General features: G+C 43.7%; 1 protein-coding gene across 1 annotated transcript in view; it reads right to left on the reverse strand.

Moving 5' to 3' along the window:
• Positions 1–20,696, reverse strand: part of LOC121856786 (monocarboxylate transporter 9-like) — an 89,629-nt gene extending 68,933 nt beyond the window's left edge. Inside the window, exon 1 of the mRNA XM_042352483.1 lies at positions 20,191–20,696. Coding sequence (XP_042208417.1) covers positions 20,191–20,673 — 483 coding nt within the window. The 5' untranslated portion in view covers positions 20,674–20,696. The remainder of the gene's footprint in view (positions 1–20,190) is intronic.
• Positions 20,697–24,513: the final 3,817 nt, after the last annotated feature.

Here is a 24,513-nt window from a genome sequence, read left to right on the forward strand (position 1 = left end):
TTTCTGATGTTATCGTGAATGGAGGCATTATGGGTACGGGTCGTGCCACGTGCCTACCCACGCCATACTGCTTCTATCATATATTGTGTGGCATACCCTCCACCTCGCTCACCCACCAGACACTCTCATCAATCACCTCAATACCACCTCAAGCCACCTCAGAGATAGGTACCTATGTGCCAAGCTAGTATTATGCGGCGATTATAACGAAATTGACTCCACGGATATCGAGGACCAGCTAATACTATCACAAGTTGTGAACTTCCCCACATGCGGGCAAAAATACCCTTGACCTTATCTTAACTGTCTTAGCGGACCAGTATCAACCACCTCAACCAATGCCTCCTATTGGGTTGTAACACACACCTATCAGTGTTGTGGTCTCCAGCTGCCACTACCAGCCAAGTGCAGAGACCCTACAACAAGACCTACAGGCCAATTACTGACTCTGCAGTGTCTCTTTGGGCAATGGATAGTTCACCATCCCTGGACTGAAGTACTTAGTGTGGATGACGTGGACACCAAATGAATAAATTATACCAACACCACCACGGAAGCTCGCCACTACTTTTTCCCCGAAAAGTCCGTCAGATCTCACCCAGCTGACTTGCCCTGGATCACACCTCGGATCAAAACACTTAGACAGCAGAGAGACAGCACCTTTTATCTCAATGACCACAACCGCTACAGGTTCCTTCACAACCAAGTCATCCGCGAAGTACGCCTGCAAAGAAGTCCCACTCCCTAACCAAGCTGCAACACCTGAAGCAGATCAAGAACAGTCAGTGGTATGGTAAGCTTAAGGAACTCTGTGGACAAAACAATAAGACACACCCAATCCCCTTCCTTAGCCATCTCACTATTGTTGAAACAGCTGAGTAGTCAAATAACCATTTCGCAACTAAATGCCAGACGCTCCCCTGGCTTGATACAACCAGTTTCCCTGCTTACCTACCAGCCCCCTTTTCCACTGACTTAATAGAAGAATTTGGAGTAGCAAAACGTCTGGACCAATGAAACTCTACAAGGAGTTCTCCCCGGAACTAGCTAAGCACCTCTGCTCCATCATCAATGCTTCACTCAGTCAAGCAAGATGCCCAGCTGACTGGAAGACTTCGCATGTGTCACCAGTGGCCAAATAAACCAACCCCAATCCTGTAAGTTTCGTGTTTGACTGTGCTCCTGACCTTCTCCTCACTTAGTTATTGTATATCATATTTGTATCACATATGTTAGTTGGATATAATATGTCAATCAAGACACCCATTCCCCATTATGCAACTGTACGCTTTCGGCCTTCCGGCTTCATATAATACCACCCATCATCACTACATATAACATCATCTATCATCACTACATATAACATCATCCATCATCACTACACATAACACCATCCATCATCACTACATATAACACCATCCATCATCACTACATATAACTCCACCCATCATCGCTACATATAACATCATCCATCATCATTACATATAACACCATCCATCATCACTACATATAACACCATCCACCATCACTACATATAACACCACCCATCATCACTACATTTAACAACATCCATCACCACTACATATAACATCATCCATCATCACTACATATAACACCATCCATCATCATCACTACATATAACACCATCCATCATCACTACGGATCGGTAAAGTAGTTCCCGAGATTCTCGTGCGGACACACAAACAAATAAACACACAGACAGACTTCTTTGTTTTATATATATAGATGTGTATATATAGTGTAAGAATATAAGATATGTATTTGTGTTGGTATGGATATATTAAATGCAAGGTTAGCAATACTGACCAGCAAGTGGGAGGAAATGCTGTCCCTAACCTCACTCTAGTCGTGTACACAGTTGTGACTACATTTGCTGTGGCCAAAATTCTTTCGGTCAGCGTCTCCCTGTGTGAAATCGGCGATTAACTACCGTTACTTCTGGCCCCGCAACCCCGGATACCTGCGACCTCTGTTTGCGTTCCCGCATACCTGCGTGCCGGCGCGGCATCTGGGAACCAGAAGCCCTCAGTTCCAATAGCGCATTCTGTAGGTTTGGAGGAAACGTGTGATAGTATGGAGAAAATACTAACCGCTATTAAATACAAGGAGTATAGATGGCGGATCTGCGGCGATTTGAAGGTTATAGCCCTTCTACCCGACCTTCAAGGAGGGTTCACGAAATATTGCTGTTTCCTGTGTTTATGGGACAGCAGAGCAACAGAAAAACACTAAAAAACAAAGGACTGGCCGAAGAGAGAAGAGTTTGTTCCAGGAAAAAGCAACGTTAAATATACTCCCCTGGTAGACCCAAACAATGTATTTCTACCTCCTTTACAAATCAAGCTGCGACTAATGATGAATTTGTGAAGGCTGTGGACAAACAAGGTGATGGGTTCGTGTACTTGAGGGGAAAATTCCCACAGCTCAGTGATGCTAAAGTTAAATAGGGTATCTTTGTTTGCCCACAAATAAGAAAGTTACTTAATGATGACGACTTTGAACACAAACTGAATGAAAATGAGCTAGCTGCATGGAAACCCTTCACATCTGTAGTCAAGGGGTTTCTTGGAACAAGAAGGAAGAAAACTTTTGTTAACTTGTAGAGGAACTCTTAAAAAATACGAAAACTTAGGATGCAGGATGTCCTGAAAGTCCACCTCCTACAATCGCAATTGAACTTTTTTCCTGAGAATCTGGGGGCGGTTAGTGATGAACAGGGAGAGCGATTTCATCAGGACATTAGATGTATGCGGGAAAGGTACCATGGTAGATGGGACCCGGCCATGATGGGGGACTATTGCTGGTGTTTACACCCGGAGGACAATACAACACATAAAAGGATGAAATAAGATAATAAATGGCCATACGGTAGCTAATTTAATACTCTTTGTGTCTTCTTATGATTTTTTCATTCTTTATTGAATTTTAGTGTGATGACGGCGAAAAAAGTAGCAGGAATAGCAGAAAAAAAATTATTTTTCAGCTTTTGTATTTGTAAGATTTAATTTTTTGTATAACAAATAAACTGTACGTGCCAGAGAATTTGTATTGCCAGATTTGAAATCAGCACCTAAAATTAACAAAAGGAAGCTGTTCTAAATCAAGTTACGGAATTTGTTTAGAAATTTGTTGCCGAGTGTATTTGATCCTAGACATGACCAAAAGAAATGTTCTTTAACTCTCATTTCCGTTTTCCTGTGTGAAAAATGACCTGCTAAGGGACTTTCGTGAGCTACCGAGAGAACAGTGTTTCTACAATCACCAGGAACAACCATGGCTCGCTATCTATTCTCTCCTGAGACTTAGCTTAAATACGGTACAGCAACCCATCTATGTTCTCATACATGAAAGTAGATCCATCTCTAGACTCATCATGCTCATCGGACTGAGCTTTGGCTCTAAATGAAATTAGCGAGGGTTTTTTTTTTTTACGGGCATTATTCCACCCGAGCACAGGTCATTTTATAATGACTCACATCAAGGCCTGGAGGGCGGAATTATAATAATAATAATAATCTATATATATATATATATATATATATATATATATATATATATATATATATATATATATATATATATATATATATATATATATATATATGAACCAAAGAAGTATGTCTGTGTGTTTGTTTGTTTGTGTGTCTGCACGAGAATCTCGGAAACTACTTTACAGGATCTGTAGTGATTATGGGTGGTGTTATATGTAGTGATGATGGATGATGTTATATGTAGTGATGATGGATGGTGTTATAAGAAGTGATGATGGGTGGTGTTATATGTAATGATGATTAGACAATAAAATAATAACAGTAGACAACAAATGGGTGGTCCCCTACAATCCTCTTTTGAGTAAAACATTCAATGAGCACATCAATGTGGAGTTCTGCAATTCAGTCAAGTCTATCAAGTATATGTGCAAATACGTCAACAAAGGCTCAGACCCAGCGATCTTTTGCTTTGGAAAAGGATGGAAATCATGATGGGGTGACACAGTTTCAGCAAGGCCGTTATATATGCAGCAATGAAGCCCTATGGAGAATTTTTAATTTTCCCATACACGAACGATGTCCACCAGTAGGTCATCTGGCTGTTCACCTGGAAAATGGACAAAGAGTATACTTCACAGAAGAATCCCTCCAAAATCAAATGGCAAATCCTGCTGATACGACCCTCACTGCATTCTTCAAGCTTTCACAAGAAGATGAGTTTGCTCAAATACTCCTGTATGTTGACGTACCCAAGTTCTACATATGTCAGGCTTCAATGAAAAAGTTTCAGAGAAGAGCTCAAGGATCCGATATTGAAGGATATCCAGGGATAAGGTCAGGCAATGCTTTGGGACGTGTCTACACGGTTCACCCCAACAACTTTGAATGCTATTGTTTGAGACTACTTTTGCACCACATCCGTGGCCCAACATCATATGCAGCACTCAAGACAGTGAATGGACAAGTCTGCAGAACCTACCAGGAAGCGTGCAATCTCTTTGGCCGACTAAAAGATGATGGTCACTGGAATGACACATTAGAAGAGGCAGCAGCTAGTCAATCGCCAATAAGAATGAGGAACCTGTTTGCCATCATGCTTGCTACATGTGGACTTTCCAACCCAAGCCAGCTCTGAAAAAAACACCAAGAAAGTCTTTCAGAGGATCTGCTTCATCAAGCAAGAAGAGAACATCCTGGTCAAAAGATTGAGTTCATGGATGATATGTTCAACAGGGCTCTGATCATGCTGGAAGGCAAAGTGATGGAGCTCTGCGGAAAAAAAACTTGACTGATTTTGGATTGCCTTCCCCAAACCGAGAAGAACCAGAAGCTGCAAACAGGGAGTTGCTCAGAGAGACAGACTACTCAGTTTAAGTTCTGGTGAATTTTCTTGAAGAAAATGAGCCTCACCTGGTGCCTCATCAGGCAAATGCTTATGAACAGATCTTGCAAGCGATACAAGCGGAGCAGGGAGGTATGATCTTCCTCGATGCACCTGGCGGGACAGGAAAAACATTCCTGATCAACCTTCTGTTGGCCAAAGTACGTCATCAGGGGAAAATTGCTCTTGCTGTGGCATCCTCAGGCATTGCTGCAACAATACTAGAAGGAGGACGTACTGCACACTCAACTTTTAAACTGCCTCTCAACCTCGCTCACAATGAGAATTCAGTGTGCAACATCAACAAAGGATCGGCAAAGGCAAAAGTATTAGAAAAATGCAGCCTCATAGTCTGGGATGAATGCACTATGTCTCACAAGTTAGCGTTTGAAGCATTGGACAGGACCTTGCAAGACATACGAGAAAATGACCATCTCATGGGTGGCATTACAATGGTCATTGCTGGAGACTTTCGCCAGACCCTACCTGTCATTCCTCGAAGCACTCCAGCTGATGAACTGAATGCGTGCCTCAAGGCATCATACCTTTGGAGAAGTGTTCAGACACTCACCCTATCCACAAACATGAGAGTACATCTACAAGGAGATCAGGATGCTGGACGGTTTGCAAACCTTCTACTACAGATTGGGAATGGAACTTTCCCTGTTGATTCAGAAGGACAAATAATCATTCCTCAAGGATGTGGAAATGTTGTAATAGGGTGTGTCATACGGAGGCGAATTTTTTTTTTTTGAGTTTGAAAAATCGGCCCATGGTATTAATGATGTAGTTCTATGTGCAGAATCATGTGATATCTTCAGATTTGAAAAGTTTTCGTTTTTTGCTAGGTAAATTTTAACTTGAAATCTTATGAAAATTCAGTATTCCCACCCTTTTACCAACACCACTAAATAGCTTATTTAAAGTAAAGTAAATGTATCAGGTTAATTTATTAGGATGAAAATGATCCAGAATAGTGAAACGAATGATCTTGACACATTTATTAAATTTAATATTCCTTTAGAAAACAAAATCATCAAATACAAAAACCGGTTTTACTACTACGACCCGGTGTTGCTGCACACCATAGAGAACATGTCTTTTTTGCTTCTGTTTCTACTCATCACCTCCCTGCTGACCACCTGAGCTCGGATGTAGCCTTCCGTCCTCTCCTGGCTGTACACGTGACTGCTGGCCTCGCTCACTTGCTGTACACAACGCTCTATACTCTGGGTGTGCGAGGGCCAGGCAGGGACATGCATGGGGTTGTCCAGGAAAGCTCTGACTTGAACATTGGTGAGGCTGCAGGTAAGAGGGGGCTCACTGCCAGCCTGGATGTTATCCAGATCTATGAGATCGGTGAGGGTCTTGGCACCTAGATTGACTTCAGGAGCCTTCCTGACCCTGAAGGAATCGTCACCAACTGATTCGCCATGCCCAGATCCTCTCATAAGTCTCATATCCAAGATCTTTTTGACTGCCACTCTTCTCTCCTCCTCATCCTTACTGCAGAGCATTGTCTGCAGAACTGCCTCGGGATGAGCATACCAGGAAGATCTCCTTACAGTCTGCTCCACAATCTGAGCAACCTTCCTTGGCTGACTCCTCAGGAGCTCAAGCTGGAAGAGAACATGCCTCGGACCTTCGGAGAACGATGACTTGACCTTGGTGTTGAACCAATTTGGCAAGTAGACACTCACGATGAATTGGACAATAAATCTCAGGTTGTGAAGCTGGTTCCCTTTCAGTTTATGATGAGCGACCCAAATTCTGCAGAACCTGAGAGCCGTTGTGAGCCAACAAGAATGTGAGACTGGACCTATCTGCAGGTAAACAAGTCTATCAGGCATGACCCCAGTTTTGATGGCACTGCAAATCATGTAACCATAGTACTGGTCAGTACTCAGGTCGTCAATGACAGTATGTGCAAGCTCAACGAGTGGAGGGCCAACTGTGATTTTTTCAAAGCTCGGATTTATTTCTAACTCAGTGGCAGAGTCCAGCATCTTGCCAAGAGGACCATACCATCTGTTGTTTGAAAGAGTCTTGCCATTCAGCTCCTGGATCAGATGTCTGAGTGGCAACTCGTTGGTGTGGAGGTCACAAACAATCCAGACCAGCTTCCTCCCAATCTTCCGCTCTATCCACTGTATGACCCCCCCTTGCCACCCTGTGTTCGTGTTGGTGCTGTCCCCTCCAATGGCCTGCAGGGTCTGGTCTACGTTCCTCTCTCTGAGCCAGTTCACAATGTTATCTGCCACTCTCTCAGCTGGTTTCCTGATGTCATCTTTCTCTGGAGTGAAATGCCACAAATACTTCCCTCCTGGTTCACTGCAGCAGGAGTAGTGTTCCTCCTTCACCATGGCAGGGAACAACTTGTCAGAATCTCCAACTTTCATGAACACTTTAGTGTCATCCCTTCTCCCATCAAAGAACAAACAATTGATTCCATTTTCTCTTATCCCCTTATCAAACTCCTCTTCTAGGTTACTGACAAGTTTCTCCTGAGCTCTCCTTACTTTGTTATGATCTATCACCAGGTGAACATCATCAGGTGTTATCAAACCACCGTCAACCCAGGCAGCTGTTGCTATCTCTGCAGTTTCTCTGAGACCAGTGTGGTGTCGCATGCTGGCCAGAGCTATGCTCGGGATATCTTTCCTATTTCGAATCTTATGCCTGGAAGGTTTGGGATCATTATTTTCTGGGTTAGGGACAAAGTCACTATTCTCCTGGTCAGCACTCGGATCAGCCATGGGGAAGTCATTAAACTCTGAATCAGCTTGACTCCAATCATTGGCCTTTTTTACCTCACCCTGGGCCTTCTCAAGTTGCCGAGGAAAAGAGACTTGAGAATCTCAAGTCTCTTTTCCTCGGCAACTCTTCTCCTCTTCTGTCTCTCTGTGGCAGCCTCCTGTCTCTTGGACTCCGGAATATCTTGGCTAGAAATCATGAGAGCCCCTATACTGCCAGTCTTCTCTCTCTGTGCTTTGACAAATGCCAGTTCGATCACAGGAATCTTCAGTTCACGCTTGCAAATACAGGAGATGTGGGCCTCGGATTTACAGTCACGATCGCATTCAAACTCAGGACAGAGAACAATTGGGCACTTGCAAGTAATTATGTCAAATAACTGGTCCAGTTGCTTGGCAAGCTGTCCTTAACTGCAAGTTTTCCTCTCCCAAGAGATATCTCTTGCCTTTTCCAACTGGCTAGCAGTCTCTCACTAATCTTCTTCTGACTTGTTATGACTGGAGGCTTGAACTGAGCGTTAGCCAGGTGTACTGTGCCAAGACAGCTTTGGTCATATCACTGGCAATGTCTTTGTTTGTGTAAGTTCTTTGGTTCTTTTCACTGATTTGCCTGATTAAAACACCGTATCTCAAAGCATCTCTCAATGTAGGCAACTTCGACTTCAGGAGCTCTCTCCCAGACCCAAGATAGTGACTGAGATGGCTGGATTTTTGGTTCCTCGTCCTGACACAAGCAGCCATCGCAAATATTATCAACTTATAAATGCATCAGAATCTGAAACAGAAAAAATATTGTTAGTTGGGTTGTTAAAGAATGAAGTCAGAAAGCAATGTTCACTATTTAATTGTAATGCACTAATGCAGCTGTACGTTAGATTTTCGATAAATTTCACGCTAAAATTTACCTAGCAAAAGGTTGCAAAATATTGAAACTGAAATTATTTTCTGTTTATATACACTAAAATCTACCAAAAAAGTGATGGGCCATTAGTTTTAGCTGATCTTCCCTCCTATGACACACCCTAATGTTGTAAAGTCCTCAACTGAGCTCACTAACATGGTCTACCCAAACATTATCCACCACTACAAGGATCACAAGTGGCTGCGTGAACTCGCAATTCTGGCACCAAAGAAAGAAACAGTGGCTGAAATCAACATGACTCTACTCAGACAGCTTCCAGGCAGTGAGACCTCATTCAAATCTGTTGATACAGTAATCGACCAGGACCAAGCAGTCCAGTACCCTGCAGAATTCCTTAATTCTTTGGAGCCCGCTGGAATGCCTCTTCACCACCTCACTCTCAAGATTGGAACTCCTATAATGCTCTTAAGAAATCTTGAACCACCAATCCTCTGCAATGGCACAAGACTGGAGGTGAAGAACATGATGCCACATGTACTGGAAGCTACAATACTGACAAGAAAAGCTCAAGGAGAGGACGTGTTTATACCAAGGATACCTCTCATCACCACTGACCTGCCATTTGAGTTCAAGCGACTTCATGTCCCGGTTAAAGTGAGCTTTTTGCCATGACCATCTACAAAAGCCAGGGACAGTCCCTAAAGATGGTTGGCCTAAACCTGGTGTTTCCTTGCTTCTCTCATGGACAGTTCTATGTTGGATGCTCCACAGTGGGAACTAGCAAAAATCTGTACATACTTGCTGCTGATGGCAAAACCAAAAATGTGGTCTACCTTAATGCACTACAGTGCATCATACTGTGGTCAAGCGAAAGAGCCGGCCGGAGAGCGGCGATTACGCGAGTAATAATACAGAGCGCACCCAACCTTCATAGCGAGAAGACGTGCTACGCGTCGCTCCCTGCTCAGTTCAAATCGCTGACCGTTACGACTGTCTGCCTTGTTTTTCACGTTGGGTCCGTTCTGACTGCTTTATCATGTAGTTGTACATGGATATCATTATTCTTGTACACTGCGCTTCTTCCCTATTCTATCCTTTCGCCTAGAGTCCCTGCTGTTTGGTAACGACGCGAACCCTGCGGGCAGAGCCTCAAGGGGGGCCCTCAGAGGGCTGCTGAGTCGAGACAGTAAGGGTGGTAACATTTTCTGTTAGGGATTCTACAGTGCTTCATAACCTGTCACTGCTAGGTGTTAGGGCTTGGCTAGGCCCCCGTCAGGGGATTGTCTGTTCACCGTACCCCTAGACCCGTCTTTACTCGCCCAGCAAGCGGACAGAAGGATCGGCATCCATGGGGTTTAGCTGAGGTGGACAGATTAGGTAGAATTTTCATTCATTCATATATGTATGCTACTGACCATGGCCAAAGTGATAGTGAAGATCTCCGGAACCCCGACCCAGGGGTCTCGGATAGGGCTTAAAAGGCTATTGAGCGACCTAAGGGTGAGAATAAATAGACTTGTGGATCTGAGAGATGGTTACATCATCCTCACAGAAACAGATGAAGATGCTGATAAACTACTTAAGTCTAGTGCCATGGACAAAATGAAAACCAACGGTTACGAGGTCATTGTCCCATGGGAATACGGCGCCAAGCTCACCCTTGTATGTAAGAAGTTAAACAAAGATGTAGTGGAAAATAACGCAGAAGAAATAAGAGATGAAAAAGAAAAGCAAAACAATGTCAAGGTTGTGGAGGTGTATCCTATGTATGCCCATAATATAATCAAGGTTCGTTTTGCAGACACAACGGATGCAAAAAGAATGAAGGAGAAGGGGCTCTATGCATATGGCACTTCCATCTCATCCACCAAATAGAATATGAAAAGTATACGCCCATCCAACAATGTATGAAGTGCTATAAATACAATGACCACATGACCAAGAACTGCCCCATGCAAGGGGTCATATGCTCTGAGTGTTCATCTGATCAGCACTTCTACAAAGACTGCCGTAGCACCATAAAAAGTGTGTCGTCTGCGAGGGTGACCACAGGACCTTCTCTGCCACCTGCCTGGTCAGGAAACAGGTACTTCAAGAAACAGAGAAGAAACTAACCGAAATAACCAAACAAAAAGAAACCAGGGAAATTTCTATCACCATAGAAAGGACCACTCAGTCGACGATCATGGCTTACAGCCAAACCCTAAACAAAGCTCTAAAAGAAACTCAAGCAGACTCCCAAAAGCTCAACAATGTCAGCGAGACCATGGAAGTCCTGCAATCAGAGATAAGAACCAGCAAGGACTCAATAAAACAGGCAGTTACTGAGTCACTGGGCGCCATGAGGGACGCAGTGGCCGAGAGCATCAGGAGCGTCTCCTCTCCACAGCTGGACGAGTCCAAAGCCACCACTATATACTTGTCTTACCTGCATGCCCATCACATCAACATGGTTCATCCAGGTTCATTCTCGAAACACCTCAACGAGACACTAACCAGGAACAACATTGCACCTGTTGAAATAAGCGACAAAGTCCCTTCAAAAGAAATCCTTAAGGCAGTAACCCACCCAACGACTTATCGACGACCTCAACCCACGCCAGAAATAGACCATGTCCTCCTTGACTTAGGCAAAAGTCAGTATAACCGCAATCCCGACGTGGCCAGTCAGTCCCCCTGGGATCACAGCTCCAACGACACCGTAAATGCCCGCGATCCCATTACATGCACTCCCAGCGACGACAGTGACCATCGGACTGCAACCACAGTCAATGGTTGCGACCAGATGATGACGACTCACTCCACAGAGGAACAAGACCCTCGAGCTGCAGCGTCAGTTGATTACTACGACACGCAGGCCCAGGACCTGAACACCTTCCTGTACACGGGTGACGAGAAGTTCGAGGGCCCGCCATTGACTGACAAGCAGATGTCCGAAGGTTCTGCTAAGAAGTTCCGTCCCCCTAGAAATGGCAGAAGCCGAGCAAACACTCCAAGCGACGCCCCAAGCTACAGTCTCCGAAATGGCAGTCGTTAGCAGGATGAAAATTGTCCAACATAATGTCCTACACTGGTCCCTTAATAGACGTAACGAACTGTCTAACTTATACTATCAATTAGACCCAGATATCATTCTGTTAAACAGTACTGGCATAAAGGACGAAAGTAAGCTGAAAATTTTTGGCTACACTGTATACCAGAGGAACATGACGGGTGAGCTGAACGATGGTGTCGCTGTGGCCATCAGGTCACGGCTGAGTCACAGAGTGTTGCCAGACTTCGAGGATTCAGTTCTGGGAGTGCAGGTGGAGACAACTAGGGGACCTGTTATCATATGCACAATGTACCTACCTCCCAGACGTCCTTACTTACCCGAACAAGACCTAAACCAGTTGCTACGCCACAGAAAACCAACATACATCATAGGGGACTTAAATGCGCGCCACGCCATACTAGGACACGGTAATGAGAACAACGTCGGTGTGGCGCTGTATGACAACATCAGAAGGGGAAAACTGCAACACCTCGGGCCAGATTTCCCGACATTGATCAGACGTGCCAGTGCCACAACACCCGACATAATACTCTCTAACAACGAGGCCGTCCTGAACAGGCACTTTACCGCCGGACCCATCAGTACCAGCGATCACCTGCCAGTCGTCGTGACGCTCTCATCCAATCCCATTATGATCCCCGCCAACATCAGGTCAAACCTCAAACGGGCAGACTGGGACTCCTTCAAGGAGTCTCTCAGTCTCAAGCAGGGGAGAAACCTGGAAGAAGCCAGCCCCAATGACATCGACGACGCGGTCGAACAATGGTATAAGGATGTGAAGACGGAGATGGACAACAACATCCCGACCACCAGTTACAGGACCATTCCCCATCCTCACACTAGTCACCAGCTGAGGCAGCTCAGTGTCCAGTACGCTCACGTGAGACAGCTAGCCAGTATCCGCGGGTGGACGCAGGAGCTGAGAGACCGGTACCGAGAGCTACAGACGGACATCCAGCACGAGAGCAAACGTCTACATGAACAAAAGTGGGCCGCCTTGGTGTGGGAGGCAGCCAACAATTACCGCGATTCTGCTGCCTTCTGGAAAGGGATCAAGCGACTGATGGGTTCCACCTCTAGCACGGTCCCTTACCTGCTCGACCAAAACAACGTAAAAATATTCGAGGAAGAAAACCAAGAACAACTACATCGGCGATATTTACGAAAGATCTTTACCATTAGTGAACAGGAGAACGAGGGCTTCGACAGGGAGTTTGAGGAGGACATTTTAGGTCAGTTGCAGGACCATCAGCACCTGCTCCAGCCGCTCCCACGGACTGACTTCACTAGACTGGTGGACGGAAGCTACCTGACGGAGCGCATAGTTCCTGCAGATGTGTCAGCCGTCATAAAAGGGTTTAAAAACAAATCACCTGGTCAAAGTCACATTAACAAGAAGATCCTGGCTCAACTCCCCGACAACATGATAGAGAGGCTTGCTCATATATGCAACGCCTGCCTCGCCTCTGGATACTTCCCTAAGATGTTCAAAATCGCCGTTATTCGCCTCATACCAAAAGCAGGGAAGCCTCCAAACAAAGTCGAAAACTTTCGACCAATATCGCTGCTAGAGGTACCTGCCAAAATCTTCGAAAAAATAGTCAACAAGCGATTGCGGATGTATCTGGAGGACGAAGACGTGCATAATCCCCGCCAGTTCGGCTTCCGCCAGTACCGAGGCACATCCACCGCCATAGCTCAGGCCTACGAGCAGATCGCCAATGCCATGACTGGCCGCCTGCAGTGCAATATAGTACTGAGGGACGTCAGCAAGGCGTTTGACAAAGTTTGGCACGCAGGGCTGCAGTATAAGATCATACAACTGGGGCTACCCGAAAATCTGACGCGCCTGCTGTGCAACTTCATTATGGACCGCAGAGCCAAAATCAAGATGCAAGAACATTTTGGAGAAGAATTCTCACTATCGAGCGGCGTGCCTCAGGGCTCTTGTCTCTCACCAACCCTTTACACACTCTACACGGCTGACCTGCCACCCCCAATCGTCGGCAGCGAGTACGTCATGTATGCCGACGATGTAACACAGATCGTCACCTGCCCAGGAAGGTCCACAGCAAGGATGGCGCGACTCACTGCTCGGGCAATAGAGGAGATCTCGGAGTATGAAAATAAATGGAAAATAAAAACAAACAAAACGAAATTTGAGGTCATACCCATAGCCAAATTCAAGCCGGCCCCATTGATGATCGACGACGAAGAGATTGAGTACTCTAAACAAGGCAGGTTGCTCGGCCTCATCATTTCTCGGACGGGCATCATTCCCCACGTGAAGGACAGACTAAATAAAGCCAAAGTCGCCGCAGCCAAATTAAAACGTTTTAAATTGATGCCTGAGAAGATACAAGTTCACCTGTACAAGGCGCTGGTGAGGCCTGTGTTGGAGTACCCATCTATACCACTCGTCACACTCGGGAAGACTAGACTACAACAACTACAGAGCTTCCAAAACAAGTGTTTGAGGTCAGCCAGTGGCCAAGCGCCACCCTACCAGGAGACAGTGGAAACCATCCACCTAAGAAATAAAACAGAGGCCCTCAACTTCAGGTTCCATCGCCTAGGGAAGAAGGTTTGGGACAAGCTCCTGGACGACCCTCACAGCCCAGACCACCTACGCGGGGAAGACATCAACGGAGGGAGACCCCACGCCTGGTGGCCCCGGAGTCTGCCCGCACTACAACAACCCAACCCGCGACCCATCTATGTCCGCCACAGTGATCCACCTTAGATTAAAACTTAGATGATATAAATTCACATTTAACAAGTCACAATCAAGTGAGTCCATAACGTAATACAGTATAAGATGTTAATAAACTTGTAATTGTAAAATCAATCTAGTCATTGTCTACTAAAATAACCATTGTGCAACCTCATTCTAAATCCTAGGTTAGCTTAGTTAGCCAACAAACTCTGTAATATGTAAAACAAGGGGTGTCGTCCCCTTCTGTTTAACTCATTAAACTTCTTTTCCAACCTTTCCCCCCACGACTATATGTTGTGACTTCTCCATCCCTCATGTCTGGCTGTGCCTTGAGCCCCAGCATGCCTTCCATCCTTTCCCCACCTTAACCTAAAAAAAAAAAAAAAAAAAAATAATAATAATAATAATAATAATAATAATAATAATAATAATAATAATAATAATAATAATAACAACAATAATAATAATAATAATAATAATAATAATAATAATAATAATAATAATAATAATAAGAGCATAAATAAATCCATAAATTAAAAAAAAAATCACGAGTGAGAAATGACCATACATACTGTATACAGTATATATATATATATATATATATATATATATATATATATATATATATATATATATATATATATATATATATATATATTGTGTTGGCAAACTAAGAAATATAATTGAGACCCTGCAACTGTGTGTAAATAAGTCAAAAACGTCTGATCAGCATCCGGGGACTTGATCACAATTTTTTTGGTGCCATATAGCAGCAGGGTCTACCCTTAGATAACACATTATGCTTCCAATATTTTCCCAGGCGGTAGTACCTCCCTGTTTGATAGCTGACTACTACCTACTACCTACGTTGGATGTAGCCTGTTAATCAGAAAATTTTTGAGGCGCAATATTCAAAGGCTGTAACCTAGGAAGATTCAATGGACGTACTCTCTTACCTCGTGAAGATCTCGTTTGAACTGCTTAAATCTCCTCCTCCTTTCCTTTAACAGGTTAAGGGAGATACAAATTGTTATTATTACTTGGGCTGATAGCACCTAATACATTTCCTATTTCCTACTAGAGCAGTACAATATTTGATGGGGGCTCTAAAAACATTTGCCCCCCCCCCCCAACATAATTGGGACATTTAAGGTAACATTTAACTTTAGGAAAAGTATTAAAACGTGTCAAGTTGTCCGATTCTTGAGCAATCTTGCAGTTGGCTATATCATCATCAGGAAGAGCTTCCTCAGGTACCATAGTACATGAACATCCGGTATCCCTGACTATGGTCGAGACCCAAGATCCATCGACTGTTCCAGATCTTACAAAAGGATGAGTATTATCCTCAAAACAAAATTCAATTTTATATTTTTCACTGAAAGCAGCCAAGAGGATTCTGGGGTCACCGAGGTCAAATGTGACCCTTCTCGCCACACCCATGACAACATGACAAGTTAGATTTGATAAATCTCTTTTGCCCTGATTACTAGACCGGGATTGCACAGTTCTTCAATGCTAACTACAGTTTGCCAACGCTTTCATGCTAATTAAATTTTGTTAGTGAGTCCTTCCTAACTACAGTCTGTCAGCAGTTCCCTGCTAACTACACTTTGCCTTGCATTTACATTCTAACTGCAGTTTGCCATCGTTTAATTACTAACAACAGCTTGCCATCGCGTCCTTGCTAACAACAGTTTTCCAGCACATCTCTGCTAACATTATTTTGCCCCCACTTCCATGCTAACTATAGTTTACCAGCATTTCCCTGCTAACAACAGTTTGCCTGTACTTCCCATCTAACAAGAGTTTACCTGCCCTTCCCAGCTAACAATAGTTGCCACGATTATCAGCTAATTACAGGACGCCAGCTTTTCCTTTCTTACTGCAGTTTCCCAACATTTTCCTGCTAACTACGGTTCGGCAGCTCCTCCCTGTTAACCATAGTTTGACAGCGTTTTATTGCTAACTTCAGTTTTCCTTCGTTTCCTCGCTAAGAAAAGAATGCCAGACCTTCCCAGCAAACAACAGTTTGTCAGCGCTTCCCGGATAATTACAAAATGTCAACGTTTCCTTGCTTACTGCAATTCTCAAGCATTTCCTTGCTAAATATGGTTAGACAGCACCTCCCTATTAACTATAGTTTAACAGCGTTTTCTTGTTCACTACAGTTTACCAGCGTTTCCCTGCAAAGAAAAGAATGCCAGATCCCCCCTGCTAAATACAGTTTGTCAGTGTTCCCCTGCTACAACAGTTTACCAGCACTTCCCTGGCAACTACAGGTTGCCAGTGTTTCCCTGTTAATATTATTTAGCAGCGATTCCCAGCTAGCAACAGTTTACCAGCGTTTCCATGAAAACTGCAGTTTGCCAGCGTTTCATTGACAGCAACAGTTCGCTACCGCTTCCCGGCTAACTACTTTTTTCCTGCTTTCCCCTGATAACAATAGTTTTCCAGTACTTTCCTACTAACTACAATTTGCAAAGGTTACCCTACTAACATCAGTTTGCCAGTTACTTACATTATAACTACAGTTTGCCAACTTTTCCCCGATAAAAGCAATTTGTCAGCGATTCCCAGCTCACAACAGTTTACCAGCTATTCCCTACAAACTGCAGTTTGCCAGCGCTTCCCTGCTCATTACAGAGTGCCAGCACTTCCTTGATAACTTCAGTTTGCCAGCATTTCCCTGCTATGTTACCAGCGATTCTCAGCGTTACATTGCTTACTGTAGTTTGCTAGCGATAGGTTTCGAGTAAGAGAGTGTTAAAGTAAGGGATTGTTACAGTGAGGAAGTGTTGGAGTGAGTCAGTGTTGGAGTAAGTGTGTGTTGGAGTATGTGGTTGTTGGAGTGAATCAGTGTTGAAGTGAGGGAGTGTTGGAGTGAGTCAGTGTTGGAGTAAGTGTGTGTTGGAGTATGTGGTTGTTGGAGTGAATCAGTGTTGAAGTGAGTGAGTGTTGGAGTGAAGGAATTTTGGAGTGAGGAAGTGTTGGGGCTAGAAAGTGTTAGAGTGAGGGTGTTTTGAAGTGAAACACTAGCGAGTGATAGAGTATTGGAGTGGTGGAGTGTTGGGTGAGGAAGTGTTAGAGTGAGGGAATGTTGGAGTGAGGGTGTGTTGGCGTGAGGGAGTGTTGAAATGAGGGAGTATTGGAGTGAGGAAGTGATGGATTGAGGAAGCATTAGAGTGAGAGAGTTGGAGTGAGAGAGTTGGAGTGAGAGAGCATTGGGGCGAGGGAGTGTTAGAGTGATGGAGTGTTGGAGTGAGGAAGTGTTGGGGTGAGGATTATTGGAGTGAGGGAGTAAATATGTGGTGTTTACACTTGATTCTACTCTTTATAGAATTGATATTTTTTGCATTGCTTTATATTGTAACATAGAAGGGTCACACTTCCATGTAAATACACTTCATTGTCATCTTTATCTGCACAGCTTACTCCACACGATCAAACCACTAATTACCCAAGGCAACAAGTAGGAACACCAGTCAGGAGATGGCTCCTGATTGGTGGAAAACCTCGCCAGCTTTTGAGGGCGCCATCTATCACAGGCGATGTCTACCACTGACCAAGAAGTCACCGGCAGGGTTGCCAACTCGGATTTTCAAATGTCGCTAGGCTGGTACCTAAAAGTAGCTAAATGTCGCTAAATCTTCCATGGAAGGTCGCTTGCTATTATTCCCCCCCTTCAGTAATTTGATGCAAATAATATTTTCATAATGCCGACCATAATGAACGGAGTATAAATAAAATGCATTATGTAAAAATAAAAATATTATTTTTTTAAAGTTTAATGTGCACACTTACCTATTATTCAATAGTAATTGCATCCCGGTCCTCTTCGTAGTCGTCGGCAGTGTGAACAACTGTAGAGCTGGAAGCATGTGAAGTGCGTGGTTCAGGTTCTCTTGTAACTGTATGCCTCCACAGTCCCTATCTTTCTTAAAATATCACTAGGAAGTTCATAACTTGCACAACAGGTGTTCTGTCTTTTTAACCCATACTTTATTGTAAGAATTGCCTTTAATGTCGATAGTTTCATTTTGTTGCGCAATTTTGATTTCACAAAGTTCATATTACTAAATGTGCGCTCTACATCTGCGTTTGAATGCGGAAGAGATAAGGCAGCGAGTGCAATTTCAGCCAGATCATGGTAAGGGTTTTCACCTGTCGCATCTCTGTAATTTGCCACTTCTGACCACAATTTTAGGGTGTTAGATGTTTCTGTCCAGATTGTGTGATGCAGTTTTTTCCACTGGAAATCAATCTTGGTAAGGGTGCTGGAATCTTCTGTAAATAAGTGTGCCAAACCAAGTATATCTGATTTAATAGGCTTCAAGCATTCATCGGCACTCAGAAAAGAAATAGACTGCAGCACACGAATGTTGTCAGGTAAGCGTTGACGAAGTTGTTTTATGAGTTCAACCCGTTCAAATGCATTGTCCCTGTAACCCCGTTGCTATATATTATGGCTCGAAATTAGGAAAACCGAGTTTTCATGGACAGTCCAAAAGTATCCAGAAAGTCGCTAGATTTCTGTGGATATCTCTAGATTTGCGACAAGTCGCAAATCGCTCTAAAATGTCGCTAGAAAAAAACAAAAAGCTCTAGATCTAGCTACAAAGTCGCTAAGTTGGCAACTCTGGTCACCGGCAGTTCTACTCTCATCTCCATCGGCTCCTGCTCTCCCTGTGAGCTCTGTCATGGTGTGACCCACTGTTACCTGCACTGCCTGTTCAACGAGGAATCTACTGGCCATCTAGATGTAACGTGAATTAGTACAGCTGAATACATTATTTTTCACCCTTGTATATGTGTTTTGTGTTAATTTTGTTTTAGGGATATTATTTAAAAATCGCTTGCATATTTTTCACGTCCTACTATTTATACTTTGTTGGGTACTGTCTTGGCAACCATGAGTGTGGTATCAACTATCCAATTATGCCAAGTAATACTGTGGTAACTAAACCTACAGTAAAACATATCTAGAAAAGATTACAATACAAACAGATTGTCATTTGTTACGTAATTAGGCATGAGTTTTACAAGGTATTTTAACTAAACTAATTCAACCAAAAAGCTCCTAGACACACACAGGGAAAGAAAGCATTTAAACTTTGAGATTAAAAATAAAAGTATAAGTTAAAGTAAAGTAAGTTAAGACATTTGCCTTCTTGATTGCTCAGTTTCCGGAACAATATGTTTGGTGTCATTAGTCTTGATATACATAATAATCGGTGAAAAGAGAAGACGTAGTGATGAATGTGTTCTCCGAATGCTTAAATTTGTTTTTGATATCGACGGTAAATATTTGTTATTAAAAAAAAATCTACTCGTATCTTGAAAGTTAATGTTTTTAATCAGTTATATCATAGAAATAATAAATTCACCATTAAATTGAGCAAGAACATAGCATCCTTAGCAGTTAAATATGAGTTTATTTGTGATATATCAATATTAATCGAATATTATGAATGAACCATTAAGCTGCAAAGGGGGCGGGGCTTCTTAGCTTATTACCGCTAGCTAAAAGAAAATATATATATTGTTGGAGTACATGATAAACCCGGGCTTAGCCGCACTCATACCCTCCCTCACTATATCTTTGCATATCCCGAAACCTCATCCTACAGATGGGAACAATAAAGTTGTATAAGTTTAATGAGGTGAGAACAATATGGTGTTTATGAAGCAATAACAATAAGGTTGTGCAAGAGTTACTGAAGTGGGAACACTATGGATGTATAAGTGAACAATAAAGTTGTGTAAGCGTAACGGAGATGGGAATAATTGAGTTCTTGGGATGGGAACTAAAAGCTATGTAAGCTATGCTGAGGTGGGAACAATAATGCAAAATATACATGAGGAATGACATTGTTAGTGGGACACTGTATATTACAAACTTAAGCCTCACCGTGATGAAGAAGCTAGCCATCGCCACCAACCACCCCCATCCTCCGTCAGGTACTCTCACGCCCTCCATCCTTCCTCTACGATTGTGTTTCCCTTCACCGGGGAAGGTTTGTTGTCGTCCAGTGTCATCGTTACCTTCCTCCTTGGACCTTTGCTGTTGTTGTGAGAATTTTTTCGGTTGGTCACATTGCCTGCTGCGTGTGACGTGTGTGTTGGAAGTGGTGTGTTGAAGTAGGTGTGTGTTTGCACCAGTTGTACTGATGACAGGGTAACTCCAGTCCTTTGTACCCTCCGACTCCGTGCTTCCAGTGTTTTCCTTCCTTGTGCTAGCCAAGGCCATCCCAGCGTCACCAGTTGTCACCACCATATCACTTGATACAGAATCTGAACGCAGCTTCTCTCCTTTATTGTTAATTTTTCTTTCATATTTCCCCGTTTTACCCTCATTCACTGTCGACTGAACACTGTTCATTGTGCTATCCATGCTTTTTTGTTTCTCCGGCTCTGTAACATCAAGAAATGTTTGTATTTTATATATGAACAAAGTGAACATTTCACAAACATGCACCCTAAACATCCACTACTTCAGTACCAGCTTTCTTCTGAGTCACTCACACCAGATTAAATGACAGATTGACACAATTCTGTGTAACTAATAATGTTATTAAATAATTACTGGCCTGTTTTCGGCGAGGATATGCTCATTGATCGTGTAGATGTGTTAAATAATGTAAATGACTTATTTCAATACAAAAAAATATATATTGACTATGGGAAGGCCTTTGATCTTGTTTGGAGGGATGGCTTATAGTATAAACTGATAAAAGCGGTAATTAATAGTAAATTTATAAATGTCTTAATTAGCATGTGCAGAAATATAAAATCTTGTATAATACATAATCAAGAAGTTTCTAAATATTTTATAAGTTGTAAGGGAGTTAGGCAAGGAGAAAACCTTTCGTCCATTGCATTTTCACTGTATGTAAATGATCTTGAAGAGCTCTTGCTTGAAAGAATATTCAAGTTTAATGAAATATGGTTAAATATGATGTTGAACTTTCTGGTATTAATATATGCACCTAACAATAGTGAGAAAGGTATTGTAAATGCTTTTAAGGATTTGGATGAATATTGTGAAGAATGGAAGCTAGATAATAATATTAAAACAAAGTTAATGATGTTGAAAAAAAAATGTGCAGCTGAACGATATGATTTTAGGTCTAGAGTACAGAGTAGAACAAATTGAAATCGTTCATGACTACAAATATCTTGGTGTCTTGTTGAATTATAATGGTGTATTAAAAAATTCAACATGATTTATGTACACAAGCAAACAGAGCCATGTATAGTTTAATAGGGAATTGTAGGAAATTTGCTCTGCCCATTGATTTTCAGCTTCAACTTTGTGATCCAGTGGTATTGTAGTGACCTGCTCTCCCTACAACTCCTCTCCCGTCTTCGCCCAGCCAATCAGCGGCGCCGCTCACCTCACACCTCTGAACCTGATCCGGCAGAATCGTATAAATACCCCTAACCTCGCCGTGATGGTCAGAGAGGCTGATTGGACACGGGAGTAGACTGACGTTCTTGCGGGAACAGTACTCTGTAACGGTTTTTCTTCGCCATTAACCGCTGCATCTTGTGCGATTGCACTTGCACTTGTTCTTGCTATTCAAAGCATTGCAACATTTCATCAATTCATTTTAAAAGTGGCTCTGTCACTTACAATTTTTGACACCTCACGAGCGCCCAGGATTGACAACCTTAGCATTCCCTCCCCACAGTTAGTGTGAGTGACCCACACAACTGCGAGGGAAGCGCTAACTGTTGTCCTTCCTGACGTGGTAGGAGGGCTTTCTCTCTTACTTCTTTTTTTTCTAATACTTACCCTGGCCGAGGCACCTGCTGAATTTTCATAATTCAGTATTCGTGCTAGAGCCCCCCCAGTGGTGCGCACCTCACGGAGTGGGATTGTGTGTCTCCAGTGGGGGTCGGGGAAAACCTGGGCCAATCCAGCAGTGACGTCTGTGATCGTGCAGGCACACCACTGTTCGGGGGTCGTCCTTAAGTAAAAGTATTTTTTTTGCACTGAGGGCCTTGCATAACCTTAGTGCACCAAAACCATACATGTAATTAAGCAAGCAAGGCTGTACCCAAGGGGTGGTTCCCAGCCACCCCAACCATGCCCTCTGGGAGGGGAAGCACCAAGCCCCCCTCTGCTCGTCCAGGCAGGGACAGGCAGAGGCGGGAGACCAATCATGACCCACGACTGCCACGACCAACGACAAACTCAGATAATGTAACGGCTACCGACCAAACTACTCAACAAAGACGAAACATACAAGTATCAACTGAGAAGGCCTGAGTAATCCATTTTCGGACTATTGACACGTCTACCTCGTTTGACAAAATTAATGGATTCATCATACAGAAGGCCATTAAGGATCAGATAGGGGACGTGGAGAAAGTCCGAAAGACAAGAAAAGGCGAACTCCAAGTTACTGTTAAAGACGCACAGCAAATGAGGGACGCCTTGAATCTTAAAACTTTTCATACAACAAAAGTGGAACCATATATCCCAGCATTTCTCAACACCTGTAAGGCTGTAGTTAACAGCTACGAATTTCAGGGGATGACTAATGACGAAATTAAGTACCACATGAAAGATCAAGGAGTCGTCGATGCTTACGTATTTAATAGGAAGACCACAGACGGTGAACGCAAACGATCAACTACAGCAGTACTCACTTTTGACGGACTTGTTAGGCCCACTCATGTCTTGGTAGGATATGAGAGGGTCCAGACCAAAATATACATTTCATTCCCAATGCGTTGTTTTAACTGCCAAAGGTTTGGACACACTGGTAAGGCCTGCCGTAACACCCAGGTATGCTCCAAATGTGCTCAGACCGGACACAGGGACGATGACTGTACACAAACGGAGGAAAAATGCTACCACTGTTCCGGTCAGCATGCTGCCTCAGACAGGAAGTGCCCTTCCTACCTGAGGGAGTATGAGATCAGTAAGGTGAGAGCAGAGAAAAATTTGGACTACAAGGAGGCTAAGAGGCAGGTGGAGTTGTCCTTGCAGACACCTGGAATGTCCTTTGCATCCGCTGTATCCAAAAATACCTCACCTCCCAAAATGTGCACCACTGGAACGCAGACTGAGACCAAGACCATCGCAACACAGACTGACCCCACAATCACCGGTTATTCAACCACAGACGCCAAAGACGAGAACACTAATACAACTATGACCAATAACGAGACCCAAACTAACAAGTTATACCTGACCCCAAAACCCAAACAGACTCACGACCCTATCTACCCCAACGTAAGGAGGAGAACGCAATCGCAAGAATGCATGATAAGAGACTCAACACCACAACCACTCTTTCACGCTTTTCAAGCACACCAGGGGCAGGGAGCCCCTGCCGAGCAGAGTACTGGCTCTTTGGAGTCGGGAGACTGCTCATCTGATGAGGGGGATCCTTCCACGAACCCTCTTTCCCCCCCATATACAAGAGGAAAGAAAAATAAAGCCCAAAACGCTGACCATATCAACTCTCAGACTTAAAATTCAGTATCATACAGTGGAATTGCAGAGGTGCTAGGAATAAAAACGCTCAATTTCATTTCTAATGTCATTATTCCGGCCGGACGTTTTTTGCCTACAAGAGACGCTACTTGCGGGTCACGACGACCCACCTGTATTCGACAACTACACGTCCTACAGGGGAGACAACCTAAGGGGGGTAGCCCTATACATTCGGAGTTCATTCGCCCAGCAAAGAGTCAGTCTGAACGTGAACCTGCAGGCTGTGGCGTGCAGAGTTAAGATTCGGACTGGCTATGTTGCCATCTGTTCACTATACTGTCCTCCGGGCGGGCTCATCGACGATGGTGAGCTTGAGGAGCTATTTAACCAACTGCCAGGAAAGAAAATGATCCTCGGCGACCTCAATGCTCGCCATTTGCGGTGGGGCAGTGTCCGGAGTGATGGGAGGGGAGAGCAGGTGGCTGCAGCTATCCTCAACTCCAACCTGTCTCTTCTGAATGACGGTAGTGCGACTCGAGTGGACGAACGATTTGGCACAGCGTCAGCTATAGATCTTTCTATAGTTGATGCTGCCTTGCTATTAGATTGTAAATTTTCTACATACGACGACTCTCTGGGTAGCGACCATTTTCCGATCTGCATTTCTTATGAGTGTGGCGCCCCAACGGCTACTCCCGAGGTGCGCTACAACCTTGGGAAAGCAGACTGGAGGGCCTACTCAGGAGCCGTTCGTATAGACACCTTTGGACAAGACATCAACAC

The sequence above is a fragment of the Homarus americanus genome, unplaced genomic scaffold (assembly GCF_018991925.1).
Source record: "Homarus americanus isolate GMGI-L3 unplaced genomic scaffold, GMGI_Hamer_2.0 scaffold17436, whole genome shotgun sequence".
Taxonomy (NCBI): Eukaryota; Metazoa; Arthropoda; class Malacostraca; order Decapoda; family Nephropidae; genus Homarus; species Homarus americanus.